Raw genomic sequence first — 25,038 nt, forward strand, 5'->3', positions numbered from 1 at the left:
AATCTGGTCTTGGGTTTAATTTGATTAGGCATATGTTTCCTAATTACATTCTTGGGAAGGATCATGGAGATGAAGGGTGAATGAAGAAATTCTGTAACTGTTTGTGTTGAGAGTGGCAAAATATTATTACCTTTAAACTCTGAATGTGCTTGGCAATACTTTGGCTCTAGAAAACACTTCTAGGGAGTTTGCTGCAGGCAGTTCAGTAGAATCAGCTGATAAAAAGCTGCTCCTTAGCTAGTTATCAAGGCCTGCTTCCAGGAAGTTCCCTGGAGTTGGAGGCTTGCATTCAGCCTGATGGGTAGCTGTGTCTTTCTGTCTATTCAGCTTTAGACCTTGAAAATTCCCTGAAATTCCTGTCCTCCAATTCTAGATCCTGCCGAGAAATTTCTTGTTCTTAGTCTGGTTGTACTTCAATGGTGACTTTCAACCAAGAAAGTTACACTGTGTTAACCAACCAGCAAAAGCACACAAAAAAAGCTAGTATTTCTTTTTTTCCCTTGTATGTCATTCTTTGTAAGTGTAATTTCAAATATGAAAATAATTAAGAACTAATCTCTTTTATATGAAAGAGTTGAAACATGATGGAATTACAGCTCCTTTTCATAGGATTTCTATCCAAAATTATTTTGGGTTAATTTCAAGTGCTGGAAATCAATACAAGTCCTAAATTTTCAGTGAAACCATGCCAAGTTATACCATTTCAGAAACAGCTGAGTTTAGTAATCCTTATTCTATTTAAAAAAACCAAACCCTTTTATTGATGTTTCATATAAATTGAAACATTCAATAGTTCACAAATGTTTTAGAAGAAATGAACATTCTTTCCTTTGAGAATTAAACAAATAATTTAACAAGAACTTTTGTAGTAGAATCATTGTAGAAATCTTAAGAAAATTAGCAGTTTGCAGCTCTTGATTTGTCCACAGTTTGTATCCAGGTAATGTCCAATATAAATATTTCCTGCTTGAAGACTGAGAGCACCTGTGGACAGACAAATCCTTTGTAGTCTCTGCAATTCTCTGTGACCTTGAGTGATTTCCTTGAAATCTTGAGCTGTTCTTCAGTTGGACTGAGGGTCATTTCGAAAATGCATTGCTGAAGGTTCAAAAAACTGGAAGAAAAGTTTACAGAAGTTTAAGCTGTGGGTTGTTAACCATTGTTAACAACAACTGAGTTAACCAACAAACCCACGTGGTTTCTAACTCTTTCAGCAGACTCAAAATAAAACTGCACTACAAGGAAAATCCTCTTAGAATTAGATGCTCATTACCTGGATCATCAAAGCTGTTGTTAAGTATGTATGACCATGACAGCTCCTTGTAAACTGTATTTTTCCAATGTTTAAACTGAAGAATGATGTAACAATATACACTAAAAGCTTTATAATATCAATGTACTGAGGCTAAATACTTTTCCTGTTCTTGCTTCTTTCTCTATTCTTTTTCCTTCCCACCTGACATCATTAGCATCTTCGACTTATTATGTAACTCTTCTCCTGCCATCCTGCTATGTTCTCTGCATCCAAATAATATCCAGGACTCAGCAACTTTGGTCCATTCAGTGCCTTTCTCTTCCTGCGCTCCCAAACATAAAGGCTGGCCTCTGCTTCTTTTCCTGAATTTATCATCAAAATTTTAACATCATCTCCTTATCTAGTTTGATTCACACCATCATTCCATGTTTTATTACATGAGAAACTGTATAATGTTAAATATAATGTTAAATATAATGTTAAATATAAAGATTAAGATAGATAAATTTAGAAATAAGATGCATAAGATGATGTGCCATAAGCACTGTGAGTTATATGGCAAAGATAGTATTAGCAGCTCTTTAAAAAGAGACTCTTTGCACTCTAAATCAGGCAAATTTCAAAACAAACCAAGTGTGCAATTCACCTACCAAGGTCACTGCCATAAATTAGTATTCAGCTCAAGGACTTAGGAAGATTTAAAAGAGAAAACAAAGCCAAAACATGCTGTATGACAAAATAAAAAGCTACAATATCTTTTTCCTCATTTGTCAGAAAGTTTTGCTCTCCTTTTGAGAAGTTTTCTATTTGTCTAATTTAAACAAATGTGTCTTGTTTGTTACTGTGTAGAGCTCCTTGTGGATGGCATATATTTCTGTGCCCTACAGAAGAACATGAACCATAGAAATGTGCCTGTTCTACCCCCGATTGTAGAAATCAAGGGGATGCCACATCTTCAAACCTTCCACCTAATTTAACTGACCTTAGACACAGAGGGAGTAAGTCCTCTTAGAGTACCTCTGATGCTTTATCTTTTTCATAGTATAAATAGCACAGGGATATCACTGTAGTTAGCACCCATCAGCATTAGCTTATAAAACCTTTTGAAGAGAAAAAGGGGCTTATCTTACAAGTATCTTACAGCATTTTCTGAGGTCTAAAAACTAGCATCTGTTATATTTTAAATATTTTGCAGTCCTTTGCTTATATTAGGTTCTACCAATATACAGTCTTACAAAACGTAGAGAACTTCACTAGTTTAATTTCTTTGTTTTGACCAATATAATTTTTGTTCTGCAATGCTATTGCTGCTCCCCAGTGCAAACCCATTCACACTGAAATATCTTATATACCAAGTTGCACAGTGGATGGCTGCTATTGAATGTTTTCTGACTTGTTCCAATGGAGAATTGAACTCTATATTTAGATATTAAGACCATAAGATGAATGTTATCCCAATCCATGTATAAAAAGCATTCAGGTAAATTACTTAATTTTAACATGGATTTTTCCTTTTTTTTTTTTTTTTTTCTTCAGAGAACAGAGCTGTTTTGATTTAAACTACAGAAAAATATTAATCTTGCAATGTAAGTTTGCTACTAAGCTTCCTGGTTTGCAATGCCTGACTTGGTGCAGTATGTATGGAAGTATAAATACAGAGTTCAGTCTAAGATACTTTTGTTGTCTGTCCAATCCTGGCTGCCTCTCCTTGTGAGAATGGGGAGGCCCTGGCACAAGTTACTCAGAAAAGCTGTGGATGCTCCATCCCTGGAAGTTTTCAGGATCAGATTGTATTGAACTTGGAGCAACTTGGTCCAGTGGAAAGTGTCCCTGCCATAGGAGGGGTGTGGAATTCTGTAATTTTCAAGCACCTCTCCAATCCAAACCAGTTCATGATGATAACATTCAACTGTTTAAAGGCATGCATTTTATTAAAAACACCTTCTTCTTTATACAAACTCCCAAATCAAAAAATTTCTGTGTAATTTACGAAATCTTAGTTTACATGTATAGTAAGAGAAAAGGTGATTAACCTGAAGAGAAAATTATTGAATGGAGGTGGAAGAAAAAGTTATCATCCAAGGAGCACTTCGAAAAGTACAGTCCCCAAAGTTCTCATAAATCTTACAAGATACAATACACAGAAATTACTTTTTCATTTCTGTAACATTGTCCATTATTTAAGCCATAAGAAAATTGCTTCGTACTGTACTGAACTAGTACCAAACACCTTAGAAAAGAGCTCCTCATTCCATGCAGCTCTGTGTCATTACATTAACAAGGCTGCTCATTCCACCTGAGGCTCTGAATCCACAACATGAAGTGAAAAAGTGTTCTTGCTCCTCTTTCAAAGCCAAAGGAGGAGTCTGGTCAGGAAATAATGATAGGAGCTAAAAATGACCTTTGATTCCAGTGCTAATAACCTGCTTCTACAAACAGGTTCATGAAATGCCTGATTTATTCTCTGTGTGCCTCCAAACAGAGTAAGTAGCTGTTCAGTTTAAGCCCATGAATTAGTAAATGATGCTCTGAACTCCAGTGTGCACTAACAAAAATTCTGGAAAGCTTCAAGAACTGGTGCATTGTATATTTGTTTATTTCAATTAATTAATTAGACTTTTTTCCCTTTTCTGCTTTTTAAACAGAAGTCCCATGAACTCAAAAAAGCAACTTAAGAAAGCTAATATAACTGAAATAATGCAATGTATAAACTTTTTAAAATTTAGTAAGCTGAATAATACTGTAACAACATTAAATCTATTGGGCCTGAGGGAGCCAAAGATTATGTTTAACTGCCCTTGAAGCATGCCATGCTTTGTTCACCTAACTTTTGCATCTCCTCTCTTTGAAATGAAAAGCTTACATATTTTTAATATATCTTGAAAGCAAAAAGAATCCTGGTTGTTGAAAGTAACAACTAGTAATACAACATTTGAATTAGAAATCTAGCAGTCTGTATCACAATTATTATTAGTTATAACTGAGTACACAAATGGGAAAATGTAATTTAGGAAGAAGAGCTTGGTCAAAATTTACATAATTGTTAATATTCTTCATAATTCAAAACACCCCAGCTGTCAATACTGTTCTCTTTTCTAAGTCTTGCTGCTGGCTTTCTGTCATTCTGTAATGCTACTACAGAACATAATTTCTGAGCTTCTGAGCATGTTTGTGAGCTTGCACAGTAGCATTTAAAAATATTTATAGTCAGCATTTAGTCCTAGGCTTTGGAAATATTTTAAAAGCCTGGTTCTAATGTTATTATTAATATACGAGGTTTAGTGTAAATATTTTATCACTACCAAGGGAAATGGCAAGTATGTTCCAAATATTTCTAGATCCAAAATGTGAACGGTTTAATGAAATCACTGGAGTCTTGGCAAGCTACAAAAGCTGAGGAGGTGGCCTCTAAACAGAAGTTGTCATGATCAGACATGAACTTTTTCAATACCTCCCTTCTCTGACTGAGATAAGTAATTTGCACACGTAGTCAATATTTTAACAGCAGGATCAGTAACTCTGGCACAAATGCTAAATTTAGCACTGGGCCAGGCTGGAGTGGCCAGGAGTTGGCAGCTGTGACCTCTTGAGAGACATCTGCAGGAACATTTGTAAGAGACACTGTCTCCTACCTTCCTGCCCTCACAATTCCATAGAAGCTGCTTGGCAGCATGCTCTCTCTCTGAGAGACAGCATTTTCCACATCATACTGGTAGCAAAAATTTGAGTCTGGCAGAGCAGCAGCCTTCCAGCAGAGGTAAGGTGCCACCAATCAGCTGATCAGCAATGTCTTGTTTCCTTTAAATTGCAACATCTCTTGGCTGCCCATAAGATTTCCCTCAGCCTGCTTTACCCTTAATCTAGGAAATTAGGGTACAGCCTGATCCCCACTCACATCAGATTTCCAGCTTCTGTTTTTATTGATGTAGGAACTTTGTGCATTTGGTGCTATCTAAATACCACCATTATCTCTCTAGCTGTCCTAAATAAACTAAATGTACCAATCATATTTGACTGCAATGTACACTGAGATCCAAAACTCTATAGCAACAAGGCAAATGAATATACTTTTTACCAAGGAAATAGAACCCCATTAACTTTATTTAGGAAAAAAAGGGGAAAAAATAGAGATTTAAAGCATTAAAGACCTAAAGTTTAATGACTGATTACTGACTGATTATTATAGACATGCTCAATTTGCAGGGCACATGTCTCTTCTGGACCTCATGGATATCTAAAGATGTAATCACGCTCTGCCTGATTCAAATGAACTTAAGCAAAGATTTCAGCTTTATCTGCATAAGACAGTACAGTTATGTAAAAAAAAAAAGGCAAAAGGTATTGAAATGTACAAAAATAGGGACTCTTGATTCACAAACTTTATACTGCAGTTATTAATCCTTTCGACTATATAACAAACTCTTGGGGGAGACTGATGGTACTAGCTCACTGAGAAAACCTTGGGATATTAAAGTTTTTATCTCTTTCACTTCATTGCTTCAACAGATATTTCTACCATTCCTTACAACAGTTTAAGAAATAGAAGATTTAAGATCAATTTTTTTGCTGAGAATGACATCCTATGCTGTCTTACAAGAGCATTTTCTGCTCAGTGCAGCACGGGTTAGAGAGAAGTGTTTTCATTTCCCCTTCTCAAACAGCCTTTCTGCATTGTACTGAGTGCAACAGGTGACTTCTTTGAGAAAACATTCTACTATTACTCAGAAAGGACTGATGAACTGATTTGCAACAGCAAGTGAAAACTGAAATAATGCTAGTCAAGTAAACATATTACATATTGTAGATGAGCATTCAGAAAATGTACTACTCACTTCCATAGTGTCTTTTGAAAGATAAACAACCCAGTACACCAGGTTGAACCCTGCAAATGCCACTGGAAAGAGGATCCTGGAATACTGGTCGATTTTACTTGCACCTCCAATAGCTGGTGGCTGTGGTGGGGCTGGTGGAGGAACAGACAGTGGTTGACACTGGGACGCAGTATTTGATATTATGCTGGGTTCAGGAGACTGCTCTGCCTGAGATGCTATGGAGTTTACTCGCTTCTTCAGGTTAGAGTTGGAGTCAGAATGCTGTGAAAGAAAAAAAGAAGAGGGGAAAAAAGGTGATACTTGGATACAGTCTTAAGTTTTGTGATCTTTAGACTTCTTTCCACCTTTTAACTTAACTTTCTGATTTTATTGTTGCTTCTCTGCTACAGTGCAATCTCAGAAAATAACAAAAGTAATGCATCTATACAGAAGGATATATATGTTTATGTCCTAAAGCTTTGCTGTAAAGCCATGAAAGAGTATGTGCTTTTCATATTTTAACATTGTGATAAGTGAAAGCTCCAAGAGAGAAAAAGAAAAGATGGAGCTAAGAGAAAAAAAGGTAATGGTGTATCTAAACTGCAGTAGATTGGTATATACTGAAGTTTGTGTAGATATGGATCAAGATTAAACAATACAGCCATCCAGGCTGGCTCAGGTGCAGTCTTCCCCAGCTGAACCCATTGATGAGTTTGATAAACACTGAATGGAGTCAAGAAATCATGCAAAACAAAAAACTGCTGCACAAAAGGCAATGGACTAACTTTACAGCTGCTGAAGACATGAATGCTAAATTTTCCTCCTGTTTTTTCTAGGATAAAATTTCATTTTTAAATATATCTCATAATTCCCACAGCACTTCCATGCATACAGCTGAAGACAAATATACTTAACTGTAATGAGACTACTTTTATTTTCATTTATGGTGAAATGGAACCAAATTACTCCCATATTTTGTGCAGGTATTCGCAGTCAGGTTCAATTAATCTTCAGAAAGCTGTATTAAAACTCTTATGAAAACTCAGCCAGAACTCAGGGGCACGTACAGCTTACCTTTTAGTTACCAGGCTAACATGTATATTCATTTTGTACATCTGTTTTATTTGGGGTCACATTGCCATTATTTTACCTCCACAAGAGTAGAAGTAATTGAGTTCTTCCTTCCAGATATGACTTAGGAATAGGATCTCTCACAGGCTCTAACCCTGCTCTAATGGATATCGATTGCCCACTTTCACAGGAGTGTCAAACAGGAGGAAATATTCAAAAACCTTGCTGCTATTGCCATAGCCCACAATGGCCATTAGTGGATGCATGGCAGCAGCTCTAAGATTCATCTGAAGGATGCCGAGAGTGACTTCATTTGTTTGATGTTTGTTTTGAGATGAAGCACTGTAGTGTTCTGTTAATATGGAGCTTGAGCCTAAAACTTGGTCCATAAAACTCATTTCCCAGAATACTGATGAAGAATCTTGTGCACAAAATCACACAATATACACAGATGTTCTTGGATTTGAATACAAAGCTTATTTTGGTCAGCAGAACAAGATGACCAAATGACTAAAGCAGATGAGAGAAGTCTTGGAAAATGTAAGTAACTCCCAATATAACAGCACAGACATTTATAGTAAAATGGAAGACTAACACTGGAAAGATTTTAAGGTAGAAAAATGCTTTTAGATAGGCAATTTCCAAAGTCATTCATTGGGAGTGATTTAATGACAACCATTCACTTAAATGTAGCCTGCTGTCAGCATTTTTGGGACTTATCTTGCAGGATTTCTAAGCATGGGAACAGATTTTAGTCAATCAGATAAATGATTGAGTCACTAAAAGGAAAAGACGCATTTTCTGAAATACATTGCCCACTCTTGTTCTTGGGCCACAATTTCTAGATAACAGGCTAACCTAGCACAACTGGGTGACTTAAAATAGTTGTAACAGGAACTATCCTTCCAGAAGTCATTGTTACTGTCAGAAAACAGGAACAAGTGACATTTCCAAAACAGGATGCCAAGTTCTGTTCATGAATGAATGGTATCCAACAAAAATTAGGGAGAGATGGATTCCTCACAGCTGATTTTAGTCTAAACAAAAGCTGAAGAGAACATCATCTTACTTTAAAGGAAAAAGGTACTTTTTCTGTATGTACTTCCCTTACCTACTGCCCTTTTTCTTCCCCTACAACCAATCACCACTTCCAATTTGCCCTCTATACATTCTACGACTGTTATGTCATGTTATGAATGGGTATTAAACAGCATTCCTGCCCTGTGCCTATCTGGAACACAGATGTTTAGTTTTGTTTTTTCCAGTAACACAGCAAGCAACAGACAGATTTAAATGGAGGATGATCTACAGATGTGTCACAGAAACAGAAAGAGGGTTATCCATGTCCACTTGCGCTAATCGTAATAATAATCCCACTCTATAAACAGACTGGCTGGCTGAGCTGCCTTCCTGCTTTCAGTCAACTTCTGTTCCATTTTGTCTGCATGCCCTGCTTTAAGCAGAACTGTACAAGTTGTAACGTATCTTGTTTTTCAGTTTACTGTGGAATAACGACCTTTTGTGAAGGCTACGTGGTTCCTAAAAATACAGGTGTTAAGGTGAATCTGAACCCTTTTTATCTACAATATTCTGGTACAAGGTGGGCCAAATTTTACTCTGGATTATTCAAGCATGAACCAGGAACTCTAGTGCTGTGGTGATGGAGTTAATAGTAAGTCAAACAGATGTCGTATATGACCTTTGGATGATGTTTAGTACTGATCATATTTAGAATGTGGAGGTAGTAGAATCTTTGTAATCATTTGAATGGGCACCTGGAAAAGTGTAATCCTAGTCATTATTTTATTTATTTTTATTAAATATCATTCCTATAGAAGGAGGATTGCTAAAGTAAGAGGATCATCTCAATGTGATTTCATCTCAAGAAAAACCCTCAGCAGTTCTTTACACTGTCTTTAATAGCTCTGTGTCCTCAAACAGCAAACTTAAGAGTCAAGTCCATTTTCTTCTAAATCCCTACTCAGAATATGGAATTCAAAGTCCAAATTTATCTCAGATGTGTAATGAGGATGTTTCTCAGTATGGGACTTGTTTGTAGACAAGACTGCTGCCCCAGAACCACAACTCATATTTTTCATTGGAATTCACTGCTAAACCAAGAAGAGAAGGCAGTGAGGAGAGCATATAATTTCTTATTTCAGTTGTTCTGAACAGCAGGTACAGTAATTTATCTACTATATCTAGATTTAACTTCTCCTTTTGACAAAGATTACATACAAGAACATCACGAAATGTTAACAAAACACAGAGAGAAAATGGAAATGAATAGCCTATTTTGCATAGCTCGCAGAGCCAATCGCTCGAGTAAGGACTGTTTTACAAGTAGCAAGAACAAGAAGCCTGAGGCACAGCACACTGTGTCATAAGGAAATAATGGATTTTCTTAAGCCACTGAACCTTGATTCAGAGGAGTACTCTTGCACTGGTGGAATGTTAGTCCATCAGCCAATTAAACTTGCAACTCTGTATGAGTAGGCAGTGACACAGACCAGGTTGCCAGTTCAGTGTTTAATGTGAGACACCATCTCACTGCACTAGACAAACACTGGTATGTAGATATAGGCGGCCTGTAAGGTAGAGTCTGCCTTCTTATTAAGTTTTTGCAACCAAGCTATCTCATTCCCTGCAATGCTCACAAAACACTCTCATACTGTCTGTAAAGCTCTGCTCTTTCACAACTCTCCTCAATATCACTAGAATCTGCTTATACTCAGAACATCTCAGGAGGCTTTCACCTAATTTCTTGCCTTCCAGATCTAAAAAAATACAGCATAAATAACCTAGGAGTAAACAGAATTCTTTGTCTGCTCTTTCTGATTCTTTTGGTGCATACTAACTGTGATTTATGAATGCACTTTGTTCTTATGTTTCTTTCCCTCAAGAGATTTCTGTAATTCATATTTGTAGGATTCTCTTCTCTGTTGCTTTGTACTGCAAATGCATATTCTCACTATCAGTTTAGTTTATGATCTAGCAGTAACATGAGTCTCTTATATATGCAACCCAGATACTGGCTAACTTAGAACAAATGAATGTCTGTATGTCCTTCCTTATCTCTCTTTTACTCACATCTTTTTCCTGTTAGCAATGCAGTAAAAAAGAGGTTCATGAGAATAAACTCTGAAAGTTCAGATAAAAATAACGTGTTATTTCTTCTTTTCTTCCTAATTTATTTGATTAAAGACACTGAACTTTCCTTATATCAAAACACACACAAACCAGCCTAGAACCAGAACTCAGTGCCTGTAAAAGGAAGAATGCCTAATTAAATATATAACATTTTTTGCCTCTGCTCATTGCTTGATACAGTTTGAGTAATTTCAACCATTACAGACACAACAGCACATGCTAGTGGCCTATCTCCCAAAGGGGGAGTCAAGCATGGTTTAGCCCCTGCATCCACCAGTGTGATCTGTAAAAACTCTCTTTAGCTACTGAACAATCAATATGCAGGGTCCTCCAGCAGGAAAGTTCATTACAGCATGCAACACCATCCATGTACTAAGGAACCTCATTCAACACAGTCCTGTGCAGTTTCAGTATCCATCTCATGACAGAGATTCATCATAAACCCTAATCTGGATGCTTCTTTGAATGTCTCATCTCTGGGAACTGGATTTAAAAAAAAAGTCTATTGCAAATAATGTGTCCTGCATAATCAAAAGCTGAATATAGTTTAGAAGTCATTAAAAGCCCTGGCTTCAGGCCTCTCTTTTAAGTTACCTTTGCTAGAAACACTGAGGAAAAACATGCAGACTTGTTTTCATTATTTTTTACCCTCATAAAAGGGTTAAATCACTTGGGTTAAATTATCACTTGGAGCATGGTAAAACCACGTTCAAATCCTTTCCTAACCTCCAGGAACTGAAATTCACTTCTCTCATAATATAACCTAAACTTCAGGTGAAGAAGAATAACGGGAGAGAGACGCTGTTACCTTAATATTTCAAAGCTATTTTATTTTGCATGGAAAAATCTAAAGATCTATAGAGGCAGGAAGCATAACTGAAAAATACCCAATGCTCATTGTATGAAAGCTGCTGTCTTATAAACTAGATATGCAGTAAAGAGAGCAGAGACTGGAACCCTGGTCATTCTCTTTTCAGTGGGAATGTGCTATGGTAGAGTTTCTTTCTAACGTTTATTTGTAGCATGCCAGAAAAAACATATCATTGGCACAGAGCCTTTCTGCTGTCAAAATATGTTTTTACATTAAACAGATTTAAATTTTCAAAGCCACATTTGGCTTTTAAATCTATCAGTGTCTATGCATATGCTTTTTTTCCTATAATTAAATCTACTTTATTTTGTCCTCACTACCCTCCTGCAAGAAAAGTACATTGAGGGATTAGGCCTCTGTTCTCAGTGAAGACCTTAAAGCATGTACCTGTTTCTAGGATGATACCTAAAGGGTGGTTGATGATCCAGACAGAAGTACTCTGTTACATCAGGATACTCATTAAACATAACCAATATATTCTGACATAATTATAGGAAGCTAAATCCTCTATACCAGTGACATATGGCTGCTCTGCAGTTGGCCAGGGTTGTTAAAGAGAATACGAATCCTTTTCTGCCCAAGCTGTGTTGCTTTGAAACACAAGGCTGGAGGGAGAAGGAAGCTCTCCCAGAGGTATTTCACTGCTCTGTGCTGATTCCTGTTATAACATGAGGTCTTTTAGAACATAACTGTCATCAAGCTGTTACAGGGTGGTAATCTTTTGTCTTTTACATGTAGCCTCTCACATGGAAAGGATGTCTTTTGATCCACGGGCTTATTACTTCCTGACTATCCCACCAAGCATTACTGCAAATGGTGTGCTCCACACAATGTCACTAATTCCCCTCCTCTGCAACTTCCAGGACTGGTATCTCAAGAGGAACCATCAAGAGGAAACAATGCAAGTGATAAAGAAAATCTGCATTTGAAATGGATTTAAAAGCTAAATGCCATCATGGTTTTATATGTGTATGTATAAGAGGTCTGGTACTGACATACTAAAACCAGCTTGGCCACCATACAAGTAAGAACAGGTTTGTGTCAGGGTCCAGATGAATACTCAGCTTGTTGCCACCGTGTTCTGCAGTGGAACACCCATCGTTTTGTATTTCACACAGAGATTGCCTGCAGCTGATGAAGGGCGCAAGCCAAACTGTGCTCTCAGCTAACTGAGGTAAATGAAGAGGTGTTCCTGGAGCCAGCCCAGGCCTGGTGGGTCTCAGGTCCCTGCTGAGCACACGGGCACAGCCGTATCTCCCTCACTGAACCCACCACAGCCCAGTGGCTGCAGCATTTTCTCCTGCTTTCATTCTACAGTAGAGCAGAATCTGGTCTTCTGACATATTTCTTTCCTGAGTGTACAGGTTTTTTGGCTACATTACAAAAACCTGCGTGAGAGACTTTAGTTTATTTGAATAAAGCCAAATTTTAAATAAAATTAACTAGATTGAAAGAGAAAGGAGGCTGCTTGATAATATTTTAAATTTTCTGTATGGGTTTTTTTTTTTCAAGAAACATTTAATTTGGAATTAAAAATAAATCTGTAGATCCTTTCATCTTCATTCTAAGCCCTCATTTAGGCATGAAAAGTTTCTGGCTGGCTATTTTGTAACTCTTTTCTATTTTCATTTATACTAAATCCATTCATGCCAAACTCCCTGGGACCGGGTCTACCTGTCATACAAAAAGTACTAGTTCAGACATGCTAAGATTATTCCTACCATGATTTCCTTTACCCCTTCTTCAGGCAAGTTAAATTATAGATAATTTAAAATATATAGTCTGTGTGTTATTCTTAATGTTGCTCCTGGTAGCAGAGTTCCACTGGCATTTTGAAGTACATCTGACTGCGTTTTAGAAATGGCCTCTCTGAAACTAAGTAAACCTTTAAGTCCTCATGTAAAATATTAGCTGACTTTTAAAAATGCAGAAGACAGCATTTTTTACACAATTTTCTAATCTTCCTCCTATGCCTAATATTCTAAGAACTCATGCACTGAAAAATCACACATAAACTATTACAATCACCAAAGAGATGGAAAATTTTACTATGCTATCTAAAAGAGTAAAAAAGAAGTTAAAAAGAAAAAAACATCATAGATTAGAAAAGGCACCAAAGTACAGGACATGAAAGAATAGAAAGATGTTTTGAAAATCAAATAAAGTAGACTGTTGAAAATAATGTATAAGATATGGATTCTCTTCAGCTTTTATTTCTAGTGACTTGAAAAAGAATATTTTTAGAAGAGAAGCAGAGAAAATGAGAAAAAATACAAAAAGAAGAGGAAGAGAGTAAGATAAATTATCAAAGAGGTAAAGAATAAGAATGGGGCACTGTAGCAATTAAGAAAAAAAAAAAGAGAAAAATCCAAAAGGAAAAGCGTTGAAAGGATTTGGAGGCAAACAATTGGAACAAGTTGGGGAATGCAGGGGAACAAAGAGTAAACTGGGACCTCAGAAAGGACTTCCTAAGTCTGTATTAAGAAAGAAACTGAGTATTATGCTGTGTGCCTTACTTAAAAATAACAGCCGTAGGTGCAGTAATGTAGCTATAGAGGCACAAGGCTCAGTGAGAATGACAGTCCTGAGGACGTGGTCATACACTCATGCAATCAGCCTGTGTTAAATACACTGTTAGCCTTCAAATTAGACACTTCAGGTCTGTTTCATAGGAAATTACATCATTCACTGCAGCCTATCTATTCATGTGACACCATACAGAAGTTCCTTCCCCCTTATCTCTACCAAAGCAAAAAATAAAAAAAAAAAAAGAATGAAAAAAAGAAAACCTAAAAATCTGTTATCTTGTAATCACTCATTTTTCCCAGAATGCCCTTCTGGAAGGGAATATTTTAAATCCAACAGCTAATTCTTCTAGAAGCCTTTTGAACTACAACATCTTGCCTTTCATTTCAAGTACCCTATATTTTTATGATCTCACTGAGTTTGTTCCATTACTGCAGTTCTCATAGAGAACTGATCCTGAGAGAAAAAAAGTGGTGGACATACAGGGCTTGAAAATTACTGTCTTGCTTTGAGCAAGATCAGCTCTGTAGAGTTTTGTGGACATTGTGGGCTGTTTTAGAGACTGATCTGACTTTGGGACCTGAATGTCGTGGAATTTACTACTCTTCTAAATCTGTATGATGTCAGCTAGATGTAAATAATTTCCTTGAGCAAAATGTTGCACGGTGCTTCCTAGATATGGATTTAATTCCTAGATATTTTTTCCTGGTTTTTACGTGGAAAACCTAACAAGTTACTATTTACAAAACAGGAAGGAGTGTCTTCAGATTGATCTTTGCTTGTTTATGGCTGAAGACCCTGATAAGAAATCTGAATCTTTAAACTTATATTTTATTCATTTGTTCAACAGAAATTTTATATTTGGTACTTAGCTTGGTCTACTGTGACTCATAGACCATGTAAATCTGGAGAAACCCTATCATCAGGAAGAAGTTCTTAGCTTATCTGGGCAGAAGCAGAAGATTATTTTTTAGAACAGTTTTTTTTCCTGAGACTGGGAATGTGAGGGGGATGGTGGCAGCGGCTGCGAATGCAGCAGCAGCATGTACAGAGTCAGCCTAACTGTTTTCATAATGCTCAGCAGGGACTTCAGTGAAAACAAAAGTAGTGGTTTTTTTGGTTTGTTTTTTCCTTTCTAGGAAACCTCCTTATGATTAACTCAAACTTGAATAAGAAGGTTTATGAAGGACAAGTGCAAGCTGCTGTTCCTCTTTAAGATGTACTAGCTATCAATATTTTCTTCATGCTATGTAAAACCAGGTGAACTTCTTGGGTTTTTTTCTGAAAGTCTGTGCTCCAAAAAAGAGTCAGCAAAAGTTATCAATTATATTTTTAATAGTCTAAAAGTACTTAAATGTTTTATATTGAACTGCTATTTATCAGCAAATGTGGAAAAATTACTATATGGCGGGAAAGGTGTTGCCTTGTAATGGGTGCCTCTTAGTTTGACTGCCTCCTTCAATTACGGATTCAGAAGGTTTGCAAAATGTCTTTCAAATTCTGTTATTTCTCTAAAAATGGAAATCATGATGGTAGTAAAATTAGTTTTGAAGCAGGAAGGCCACAGTGATAAATACATTAACATATGTTGTGAGACAGCATTCATGATTAAGCATGAGATTTACAGAGTAAAATTTGCAAGCAATTCTGGCACAGTTTTTTTTTGATACTAGAAAGACTTCCTGTCTTTCATGTGTACTAAAATCCTTCATTTATGTTTTTTTTCCCCCAAGCTTCTACCAACACAGATTTCATAAAGGTAACAGATGCCAAGTTTATATAAAGGCTAATTACCCATCTTCCAGATGACTCACTTATGGTCTGTACCCTTGTACTACAGTGATTCCATAATCATCTGGCCAATGCACATGTTCATTCCATTGTACACTGTCCCACAAATTCTGCAGACTTACTGGGAACCACAGCTGCCTGACCACACTGCCTACAGCATTGTTTGCGAGAAGTATCATGGATAACAGCCTAATGGCTTTCCTTAAATATCCTGCCAAATAAACATGTCTCTAGAAAATCATATTGCAAATTTAAATAAACACTACAAACAAATGAAGTATTTTCATTTTTTTCTGGAATCAGAACAATGTCTTTGATAAACAGACACAATCTGGTTACATAATCTGTTTCAGGTTAAGATCACTTTAATATTGTTTTGCATTCTCTACTTCAGCTGCCTGTTCCTATATGATGCTTATTATCAGAAAAGCAAGCAATTACCGAGACAATCTCGTCCTCTGCCGGTACAGTTGCTGCTGATAGTGCTGCTGCCAGTGCTGCTGCCCTGGCTGCCTTCCTCATCGCTCTCTGAGTCTGGAGATTGGTGAAGTAGTTGACAGCTGCAAACTCAATGAGTGCAGAGAAGACAAAGGCAAAGCACACGGCAATGAACCAATCCATGGCGGTGGCATAGGACACCTTGGGCAGAGAATGGCGAGCGCTGATGCTTAAGGTGGTCATCGTGAGGACTGTGGTGATTCCTTGAAAACATGAGAAGGAAATGGGGGGCATCAGAACTTTGTTTCAGCCCTGCTACTCTTAAATTCATATATATGAAAAAAACCAAAGCCCAACACACTTTTTGATTTTAGCTCTCATCCTACATCTCAGCTAACCAACGAGACTCCTAAGCATTTTGTATCCTTAAATAACTCATAACTGGAGCGTCTAAAGGGTCTGCAAAAAATTTCTTTAATGCATTGGGCAGACTGAAAGGCAGGATAACAAAATTCTACATGGTGCAGCTTTTTAGAATTGTGATAAGCATGGCTTAAAAAATCCAGGCCTAAAATACAACCTCAAAAGGAGGTTTCCCTTGGGGGGGGGGGGGGGGGGGGGGGGGGGAGCTGGGGAGGTTAATAAGTGGAATGTTTACCAGAAACCTGAATTCACATATTGTCATTCCTCAACAGTGATCCTCTCTTTCTGCTGTTGTTGTACAAGACAGACCATGGCTTACAGAAGCCTCACTAAATCAGTCAAATTTTACATTAAAAACAGTTGGAGGCTGATCCAAACATTTCAAGTAATAACACTTTGGTCCCCTGAGCTGTTGTCTTTAATCACTGGATACATTTTTTAAGATTCACTAAGAGTATCTTGATTTGAAAGCACCCGTAGTTACAAATAGTGAAGAAGAGAAAAGCTACTTCTCTAGAGCTGCTTATCAATTTTCATAGAGCAAATCTGGTCATGTAGCTCATGGGCCCCATGGTGTTCTTCACATGAATTCATGAATTTATTCTTTCTGTGTTGGAGTGTACAGCATTAATAATGTAGGAAATATGCTTACTTCCTACTGCTTCCTGATACGAGCAAAAAATGCAAGAACAAACTCAATCATTTACATACAAGCCTCTGTGACTCATATTTACTTATAATTATGCCTGCTAGGATGTAAAAACTGTGGGTATTTAAAGACAGTAGGGTGGAGAATATTCTCCTGTCCTATTCTCCTGTCCTATTCTCTGCAGTTGGGAAAGGGCAGGTGGCAAAGTAAAAGATGTTATAATGTCATATTGTAATGGTCATGTTGAGTTGATGAAGCAATACGCTGTGAGTGATGCTCAGAGGAAAGGATGCAGTGTCATAGCATATTGCAGTATCCAGACAGGGTGACATTATTTTCAGAGCTTCTCTGCAACTCCTTCACATGATGTGGCTTGCCAGCTGTCTAAGGTTAACTACATCCCAATGTCATTACTTAACACATTTTAATGAAACCCAGATAGGAGATGGTATAGAAATATGAAGGATCCCTATTTCTCCCAAATCTGCCAGACTCATTTTATAATATGAATATTATATAATAGAATATGAATACAACAATGCTGAGATGTATTTCAATTTCAAAGGTCCAGAATGAACTTTTTGAAACTATGTGTGATTAGATTAGAATCTGTCCATGTGCTAGTTAGTAATAAAATTGATATATTCTGTGTCTGAATAAAAACTAACTGCAGCAGGAGTTTAACTTAGGAATAGGTCTCCTATTCTATTACAGATATAGATAAGAATTCTCGCAATGTGAAGTGAATATTGATGAAATGCTCTGCACTGTGGAAAGGTACTTCATCAAACTGAATACCAAATTACAGTTGGTAAACTGCAACTGCTGATTGTTTACCCTTGTCTTTATATTTTGAACACTTCTTGGTAAGTTTTGAAGAATATGTTACATAATGCAAACACTGAAATATGATAACTGGCATCCATTTTGGAGGTAAACAAAGTCCTTAATTTATTTTGCGCTGAGAAACTGGTTTAGGCACATCATTATTCTTCTACTATTAACGTCTCTTCTCTCAAACTTAGTTTTAGGACTTACAAGTAAAAATGAAAATTTATAATTCAAGTATTTGTATGTTCAATATGATGTATTTTGAACTTTCTCCATTTTAAAACTTTTCTTTTTCACTGAAAAAGACCAGAAGACTTTTTTTGTCATTAGGAATTTGCCCTCTTTTCCATAGACTAAGGTATTCAGACTCCACAGGATACTGAACAAGTCAGGACTACAAATTCAGACTGTGCCCTGGGAGAAATATGAATGGAATAAGGATTGAAATATTCTTTTAAAATGCCAACATCACTATTTTCCACAATACAGAAAGGTGTTTATTTTGCTCTTTATATAAAATGTTTTCTCAAGTCCATGTTACCCTTCAGTACAACACCTAAGAGCTGTTATTCCAGTGTGTTTGAGCTATTTATATAATTATTACCAAATTGGCTACAGACCTACTTGCACAGCTCTTCAAGCACGTAAAGTTACCTTCCATGCTAACTATGCTGCAAATGTATTTTGCTCAAAATGTAAAGGGTGTAACTCTACAGTCCAGAGATGCAACATTGAAGCTAAATCATATCTGGAGTATTAACCTCATTTATATATATATGTATATATATATATATATATATGAAGCATTAATTCAAACCACTGGAACGAGAAAAAAAAAAAGGCTCTGCCATGTATGGATACATCTCTCTCACTATAACTTCAACCTGTGCTAGGGACATTATTCATCTCATTGATCTTTATCCATCTAAAGCCATTGTTAGTTGTTTAGATACCTTTGTAGCCAAGGAGAAGAGAACACTCCAGAATGAGTGTTAGATGAGCTACATGACAGATAATAACTCCATTCCATGTGATCTTTTTTTCTTTTAGAGCTTTAATTCATACTGGTTTCACAAGACAATAAATCCATAGGAAAATAAAATTCTCTTTAAAAAATGAAGAGGTTGATATTTACTTTGAAATCATCCCTTCCTGCATACAAAAATATATGGAAAATTGTAACAAATAAGTCTGGCTAATCAAACATTCTGAGCCAAGAATTTTGATCCTTAAAGGCAAATTGACTATCATTTGGTTTCACTTTACTATTTACTTTTGCTGTCTGAAACCTACTAGCTGCCTTTGCTAATCCCCCCTGGATTACAGCATCTGATTGATACAATGGATTCAATACAGTGAGTGGAATGAATGACAAAAGGAAAAACACAAATACCAGCCACGGTTCTTGCTGGAACAGATTCTTTGTTGATCCAAAACACAACTTGAGACAAGACTACAGTCATGATGCATGGAATGTATGTCTGAATGAGATAGTAGCCTATTTTCCTCTGCAGATGGAAATAGAGCAGCTGGAGTGAATATTCGCCTAAAACAAACAAGTAATGAAAGGAATGAATGAATGGATGGTAGATGTGATGCTGAGCTGTTTGAAGACCTTAATGCAGCATACCAAAAACTGTCCTGGCTGGAACAGACTCCTTGTTAATCCAGAAAGACACCTGAGAAAGAATGACTGTCATAATGCAAGGAGTGTATATCTGTATCATGAAGTAGCCCATCTTCCTTTGCAAGTGGAAATAAACTGTCATGATTACATATTCACCTGTTAAGAGACAAGTATGTCAGCATTATATTGGCAACATGTGAGTGAACATTATTGGCTTAAACCCAACATAATATGTTCTGATGAAATCACAGACCTCTTAGTGCATAATAAAAATAAGCTGCTTAAAAAAAGGTAAAGTGACCTTATGGAAACAGAGCAGAATAGTATTAACTTTATGTATTGTTTCTACTGCGGTGGAGAGGCAACGAGAATTCTAAAGAATCTCATGAAAAAATCCGTCTTTGATGGGACTGTATTGAAAAGCTGTCTGTTAAGAAACAATGGTTAGAGTCTGTCCAAGGGTTTTACTTTTTAAAATGACAAAAGATACTTCAATTCATTCTATATAAACAAAAAATAACCAAAAACCCTTGTAATTTTTTATCAAGATGTTTCACACCAGTAGCTTCCACATGGCCCCATCTTACCTGTGTTAGATTTAATTGTTTCACTAGATACTGTTTGTCCTATGAGGTCATACTGGAGAAGACTGGAAGACTCCTGTGGTACTTCTACTGAATGCAATGGTCCTTTTTTCCAAGTATAAATTATTTCACTTTTTGGATAAGCATCTGAGTAACAGCGGGGAAAATTACTATTACTAATTATGTATTTTATAAGCAATTGAAAAAATAAGTAGAATGATTATAGCTTATTGTAGCTCAAATGCCCACACAAACATGCATCCTACTCCACTAAGTTCCTAACATCAGTACTGACAAAATTTTTTAAAAAGCAACAATAAGAGAAAGGCTGAGGTGTGATCTGAGAGGAACTAGCTTTCACTTCTTCATTTTATATAGAACATACACACTGATTACCACATAGCTCAACTAAATATGTTTAAAATTGATTACCATAGACTAAATATTTTCAAAATTGCAAGTAATACAGTAAATGTAGCAAAGGCTTTATGATTTGTTGAAGGACCAACTTTGACTACTAGAAGAGTAAGAATAATAAACAATAAAACACGCTTCAACAGTCATCCTTCCGTAAATAAATCTTTATCAATATGAATGGTCTGACTCTGAGAAAAAAATGAGAATCCTAGCATAAAAATACTTTAAATTTCGGCTATGTCACTATGTAATATCTTAGGATCTGACCTTCCAACCAAATGTGTTACTTTAACAAACTGAAAGATACGAAAAAACTTACAGCTTCCAAATTTCAGTGGACAAGCATGTCCATCCATTGGGAAGTTCACCAACCGCATAGGGCAATCAGCATTAATGGTTAGTCTAGAATACACAGTTGTAGATAATGAAAAAATATGGTAGGCAGGAAAACGCTGATAGACTCAAAAATACAGGTCAACCAAAAGCAGAAGAACAAGCTCTCACCTCATTGTGTAAAGAATAGTTCCATTCTGCATAATTCTGAAAAGTTTGTTAGGAGTTGTCATATTGTGAGCAATTGATTTTTTTCCATTTCTAAAAAATGTGTCTGGTGTCCAAATTTTACTGACCATTAAATTGTTCAGTCTCAAAATTTCAGTTGGCCCACTAAACTTCAACCTCTCATCAGTCCATGTCTGACGAAAGAAGACATCCATTGTGTATTCCTACGGAAAATAAAGAGGAGTTGACTTCTGTGTGAGGGTCAGCTGTCCCATGTGGCTGTGGGGACAGTAACTCCATGAGACAACCTAACACACATGTCAATAGCATTTCATTTAATGCTTAGACACTCAATCCTATTATCATTAAGTACTTACTAAAAAAAGTCATCCATGAAAACCTATCTTATTTTCTTACTATTTGAAGAACAGTTACAAATGAATCAGTGAACAGATTATTTGACATGAGTAAGGAAAAAATACCAACCCTCTGTAAAAAGAGAAAATTATTTTCTCATAGAAAATAATTTTATTTTTCTATGAGAAAATTTTTCTATGAGAAAAATTATTTTCTCATAGAAAATAATTTTACTCGAAGTGGCTGAGGGCTAAGGAAATACAAATGCCTACCTTTCAAAGTGCAAGACCAAACTACCAATGCTTAATTGCCAAAAAGAAACAAAAATACATGCTCGAGGACTCTTCTGCAGCTTCCTTTGGATAGTCACAAAGGCCTGATCTGAGTCACATCTCAGTAGGATTACGGTGTCAAGTTAATATTAATCGATGGGACTTTTTTTCAAGAATTCTAAGTAGCATTTTCACAATACCAGAAAAGAGCTCAGAAAAGAGCTCTCTGCAGAAGTTGCTTAGGAAACAGAGCTAAACCTGGCCAAGGGCAAAATTTGTAAGAATGCAAGGTTATGCCTTCTCTTTGACTGATGGAGAACAAGGGAAAAACTCTGGTAGTACTTGGAGCCCAGAGTTCCTTGCCTGCAAACTGGACTGCAGGCTCAGGTGAGCCGGTGTTAGAGGAGTGTACAAGGGCAAAAACAGCAGCCCAAGTCAATCTCCAGAAAGAGAACAGCAATGCCATCCTCACTTCCACGACTCAGCATGTTCCTGGGGGCTGCTGCTGTAGTTGCCAGAGTTCACCCAAGGCTACAGCTGCCCGAGTTTGGGGACACCCGGCATGGCCAGGCGGGCTGTGTCGGCAGTGGCACATCCCCTGCAGCTGCTCATTCGGCTGCCTCCTACCAGACAGCGTTCCGCAAAGCTGCGCTGGCACACGGGGGTTCACCATCTTCTTCACAGGGTTAAAGAGGCATCTTGTACCTCACCTGAGGCTGTGTGCGCCTAGCCCCGGCTGGCGCGGCCGGGAAATAGCAGTATGCAGCTCCGGCCGAACTGCTCTGCTGGGCCCTAGAGATTGTCAAAGAGATTAAGCCTCGTAATCTGCTTTAATGACGGTCAACTCAGATGCCACCGTAATGAATCCCGGGAAAACAGAGCAGGGGCGGCGGGCAGGGCCCCTTACCATCTCCACGTCGGACACCGGCCCGAAGCTGGTCACGTAGATGTCCGTCTTGACTTCTGTCACGGCGCCTGCGGGACACAGAGAGGGGCTGGGAGAGGAGCGGGGCCGGGCTGCCGGAGCCCCGCTTCGAGGGCAGTGGAGACACCCGCAAGAGCCGGGGGTTGCGGGGCACGGGCAACTTTGCTGCTTTGCTGCCGCTTTTGGGGTCCCACCGCCTCCCTCCTGCCACGGGCGCGGGACGAGCCGCTGCCGCTCGCCCGTGCCCACCGCCGGCTCCCCGAGGGGACGGCGCTTCCCCGCTACCTCCAAATCCCGGTCGGAGCCTGTTGTCGTAGCCGTCCAACAACTTGTCGAGGATCCGAGTGATGTTTTCCGAATAGAGGTCCGCCCCGTCGCCCTGGTCCCCCAGCGCCGTCCCCACGCTGCCGGGAGAGGCGAGTCCCCGTCAGTGTCGGCCCCAGTCCCGCCTGCGAGGCCCCGGCCCCGGGCAGCGCGGGGACGGCAGAGCGCAGGGACGGGCAGAGCCCCCGGCCGCTGCCCCGGGCCGCCGGGGCCCCAGGGCTCCCTCACTCACCTCACAGCCACACACGCCCAGGCCAGCAGCAGAGCCATGCCGCAGGTGTGTGCGGGGACGCTCAGGTGCCCTCAGACCCGTCAGCTGGAGCCGCTGTCGCCGCTCATCGTCCCCCGGGCCCCGGGCGAGGCTGTGGGAGAGCCCGCGGTGCTGGGCCGGCCTCTGCCCGGGGTGGGACGTGTCCGCGGCCGTGCGTGTCCCTCGGATTCGCCGCCGCCGCTCAGCCGCCTCTGACTGCTCCACGGGGGGAATTAGGGTTTGAGGGGACGGTGCGCGGTCGGAGAGCAGTGACAATAATCGAATAAGGCATTAGGGGAGATTAAAAGGAAGAAATCCACTGCTAGTTTTGGCATGGAATTAGCAGGGACCCGTTAGGAAATCTGGAAAAGCTCTGGCATCTTGCTGATAGAGATTATGTTAGAAATGGCCTCAGCTTTTATTATGTTTATGGTTCACAGGGAGATTATTATGCAGCTTCTACATCATTAGAACTTTGGAGGGGGGGGAACCCCACAGTTCACAATTTACTGGGGGTTTTAACCTTTCTCAACAGTTTGCCTGTTGATCAATTCTTCAGAACTGTACCGAGATCTCCAGTATCTAAACGCTGGTATCTGGACATTGAACGCTAAAAGTTGGTTCTGGTTCAGATTTCTAGATTTGTTTGGTTTTTTTCTCATTTTGTTTGTTTGGGGTGTTTTTGCTGGTTTTGTTTGTTTCTTTTTTTTTTCATACTAAGCTGTTTTGGAAGGGTACACACGCAGATTTTTGCTCAGACTTTAAACCAAGGCATTACCAGGACTTTTGCTAGAGCTGGAGCTCCTTACTTTTAAACCACTGGGATTATTTATCATTACTAATTTTGTCCTGATAAGTACTGACTGGGTCATTACTGTCCCTTCCTTCAGTAAGTGTGTTAATGTAGTCGGCCCTAAAGGAAAAAAGTTCATGCTGTTCCAGCATTTTCTGTGGCCTTATTACTTCTCAAAAAACCAGTGAGTGATGTAACACCTATGTCATTTATCTGCACTCTAAACAAAGGAATTGGGTCCGTTTTCTTTCTATGGCAACACAGAGGGACAAATAAATACATCAAAATAAATCAGTTGTTTTCATAATATTTTGTTGCACAAACCTCACTTTCATAACCAGCTTCTAAGAAAATATATTAATTATCAAGAAATGGAAAAAATAATTTGATTGAAACTAGAAAAATAATGTATTTTTTCAGGAGTATAATTACATTGAGACCAACATTGGGGTTCTGTGCTCAAGTTTTGTGTTTAAGAGAGACTGTGATGCTACAAAACTAAGAGAATTCAATGATTTAGAATTAAAATAATTAAAAATACAAGATGCCCTCTGTCACTGAGTCCCCTTCCCTTTTTGTCATGGGCAGTAATGTGACATAATCCACATAGGTGGGCTCTGCATACTGCCAGAGCTCCAGGTCTGCCTTTGAACAGTTGGAAACATGAGTTCCTAGAAATGCTCTCAGAATACACCAAAGATGTGAATTCTGTGAATTCATCATGGTCTGGTATCGCTCAGGATTTTTGTTGATATTCAGAACCATTTATTTGCATTAATTTATTCATAGAAAATACTATCACATCTATGAAAAGTCAAAGGTTTGTATGAAATACTAAGTGGAACAAGGAAAAGAAGAAAAGGGAATTCAAATCAGAACCTTCTGGGGTTATGTTCTTCTCTCTGGTCTTGATTAAAATCTACCATTTGAAACTTTATCCCATTTTTCATATATGTTTAATCTTAGTTTGAGTTATTTGTGTGCATCACTCTTTTCAGAATATTAAAACTGTACTTTGCACATAAACATCATTAATAACGCTTTTTTGTAATTGTGCTTCCATTAATATTACATATGTAAATGCATTTAAAAGTTTTCTTCTTTTATTTTATTTTATTGTTCTGGACCCATTGGATTGCTTTATTTGCTTCTAAGAGTTCTTTGTTCTGTGC

At 38.1% G+C, this 25,038-nt stretch overlaps 1 protein-coding gene across 1 annotated transcript; it reads right to left on the reverse strand.

Moving 5' to 3' along the window:
• Positions 1-923: 923 nt before the first annotated feature.
• Positions 924-23,093, reverse strand: GABRA6 (gamma-aminobutyric acid type A receptor subunit alpha6). The gene is made up of 10 exons (XM_066328805.1): positions 23,056-23,093; positions 22,785-22,903; positions 22,482-22,549; positions 20,949-21,169; positions 20,764-20,846; positions 20,031-20,174; positions 19,447-19,599; positions 15,917-16,176; positions 6,088-6,348; positions 924-1,114 (listed from the first exon to the last, which is right to left on the reverse strand). Exons 1-10 carry the CDS (start codon positions 23,091-23,093, stop codon positions 1,064-1,066), a joined length of 1,398 nt encoding a protein of 465 aa, XP_066184902.1. The 3' UTR covers positions 924-1,063.
• Positions 23,094-25,038: the final 1,945 nt, after the last annotated feature.

The sequence above is a fragment of the Sylvia atricapilla genome, chromosome 14 (assembly GCF_009819655.1).
Source record: "Sylvia atricapilla isolate bSylAtr1 chromosome 14, bSylAtr1.pri, whole genome shotgun sequence".
Classification (NCBI taxonomy): domain Eukaryota; kingdom Metazoa; phylum Chordata; class Aves; order Passeriformes; family Sylviidae; genus Sylvia; species Sylvia atricapilla.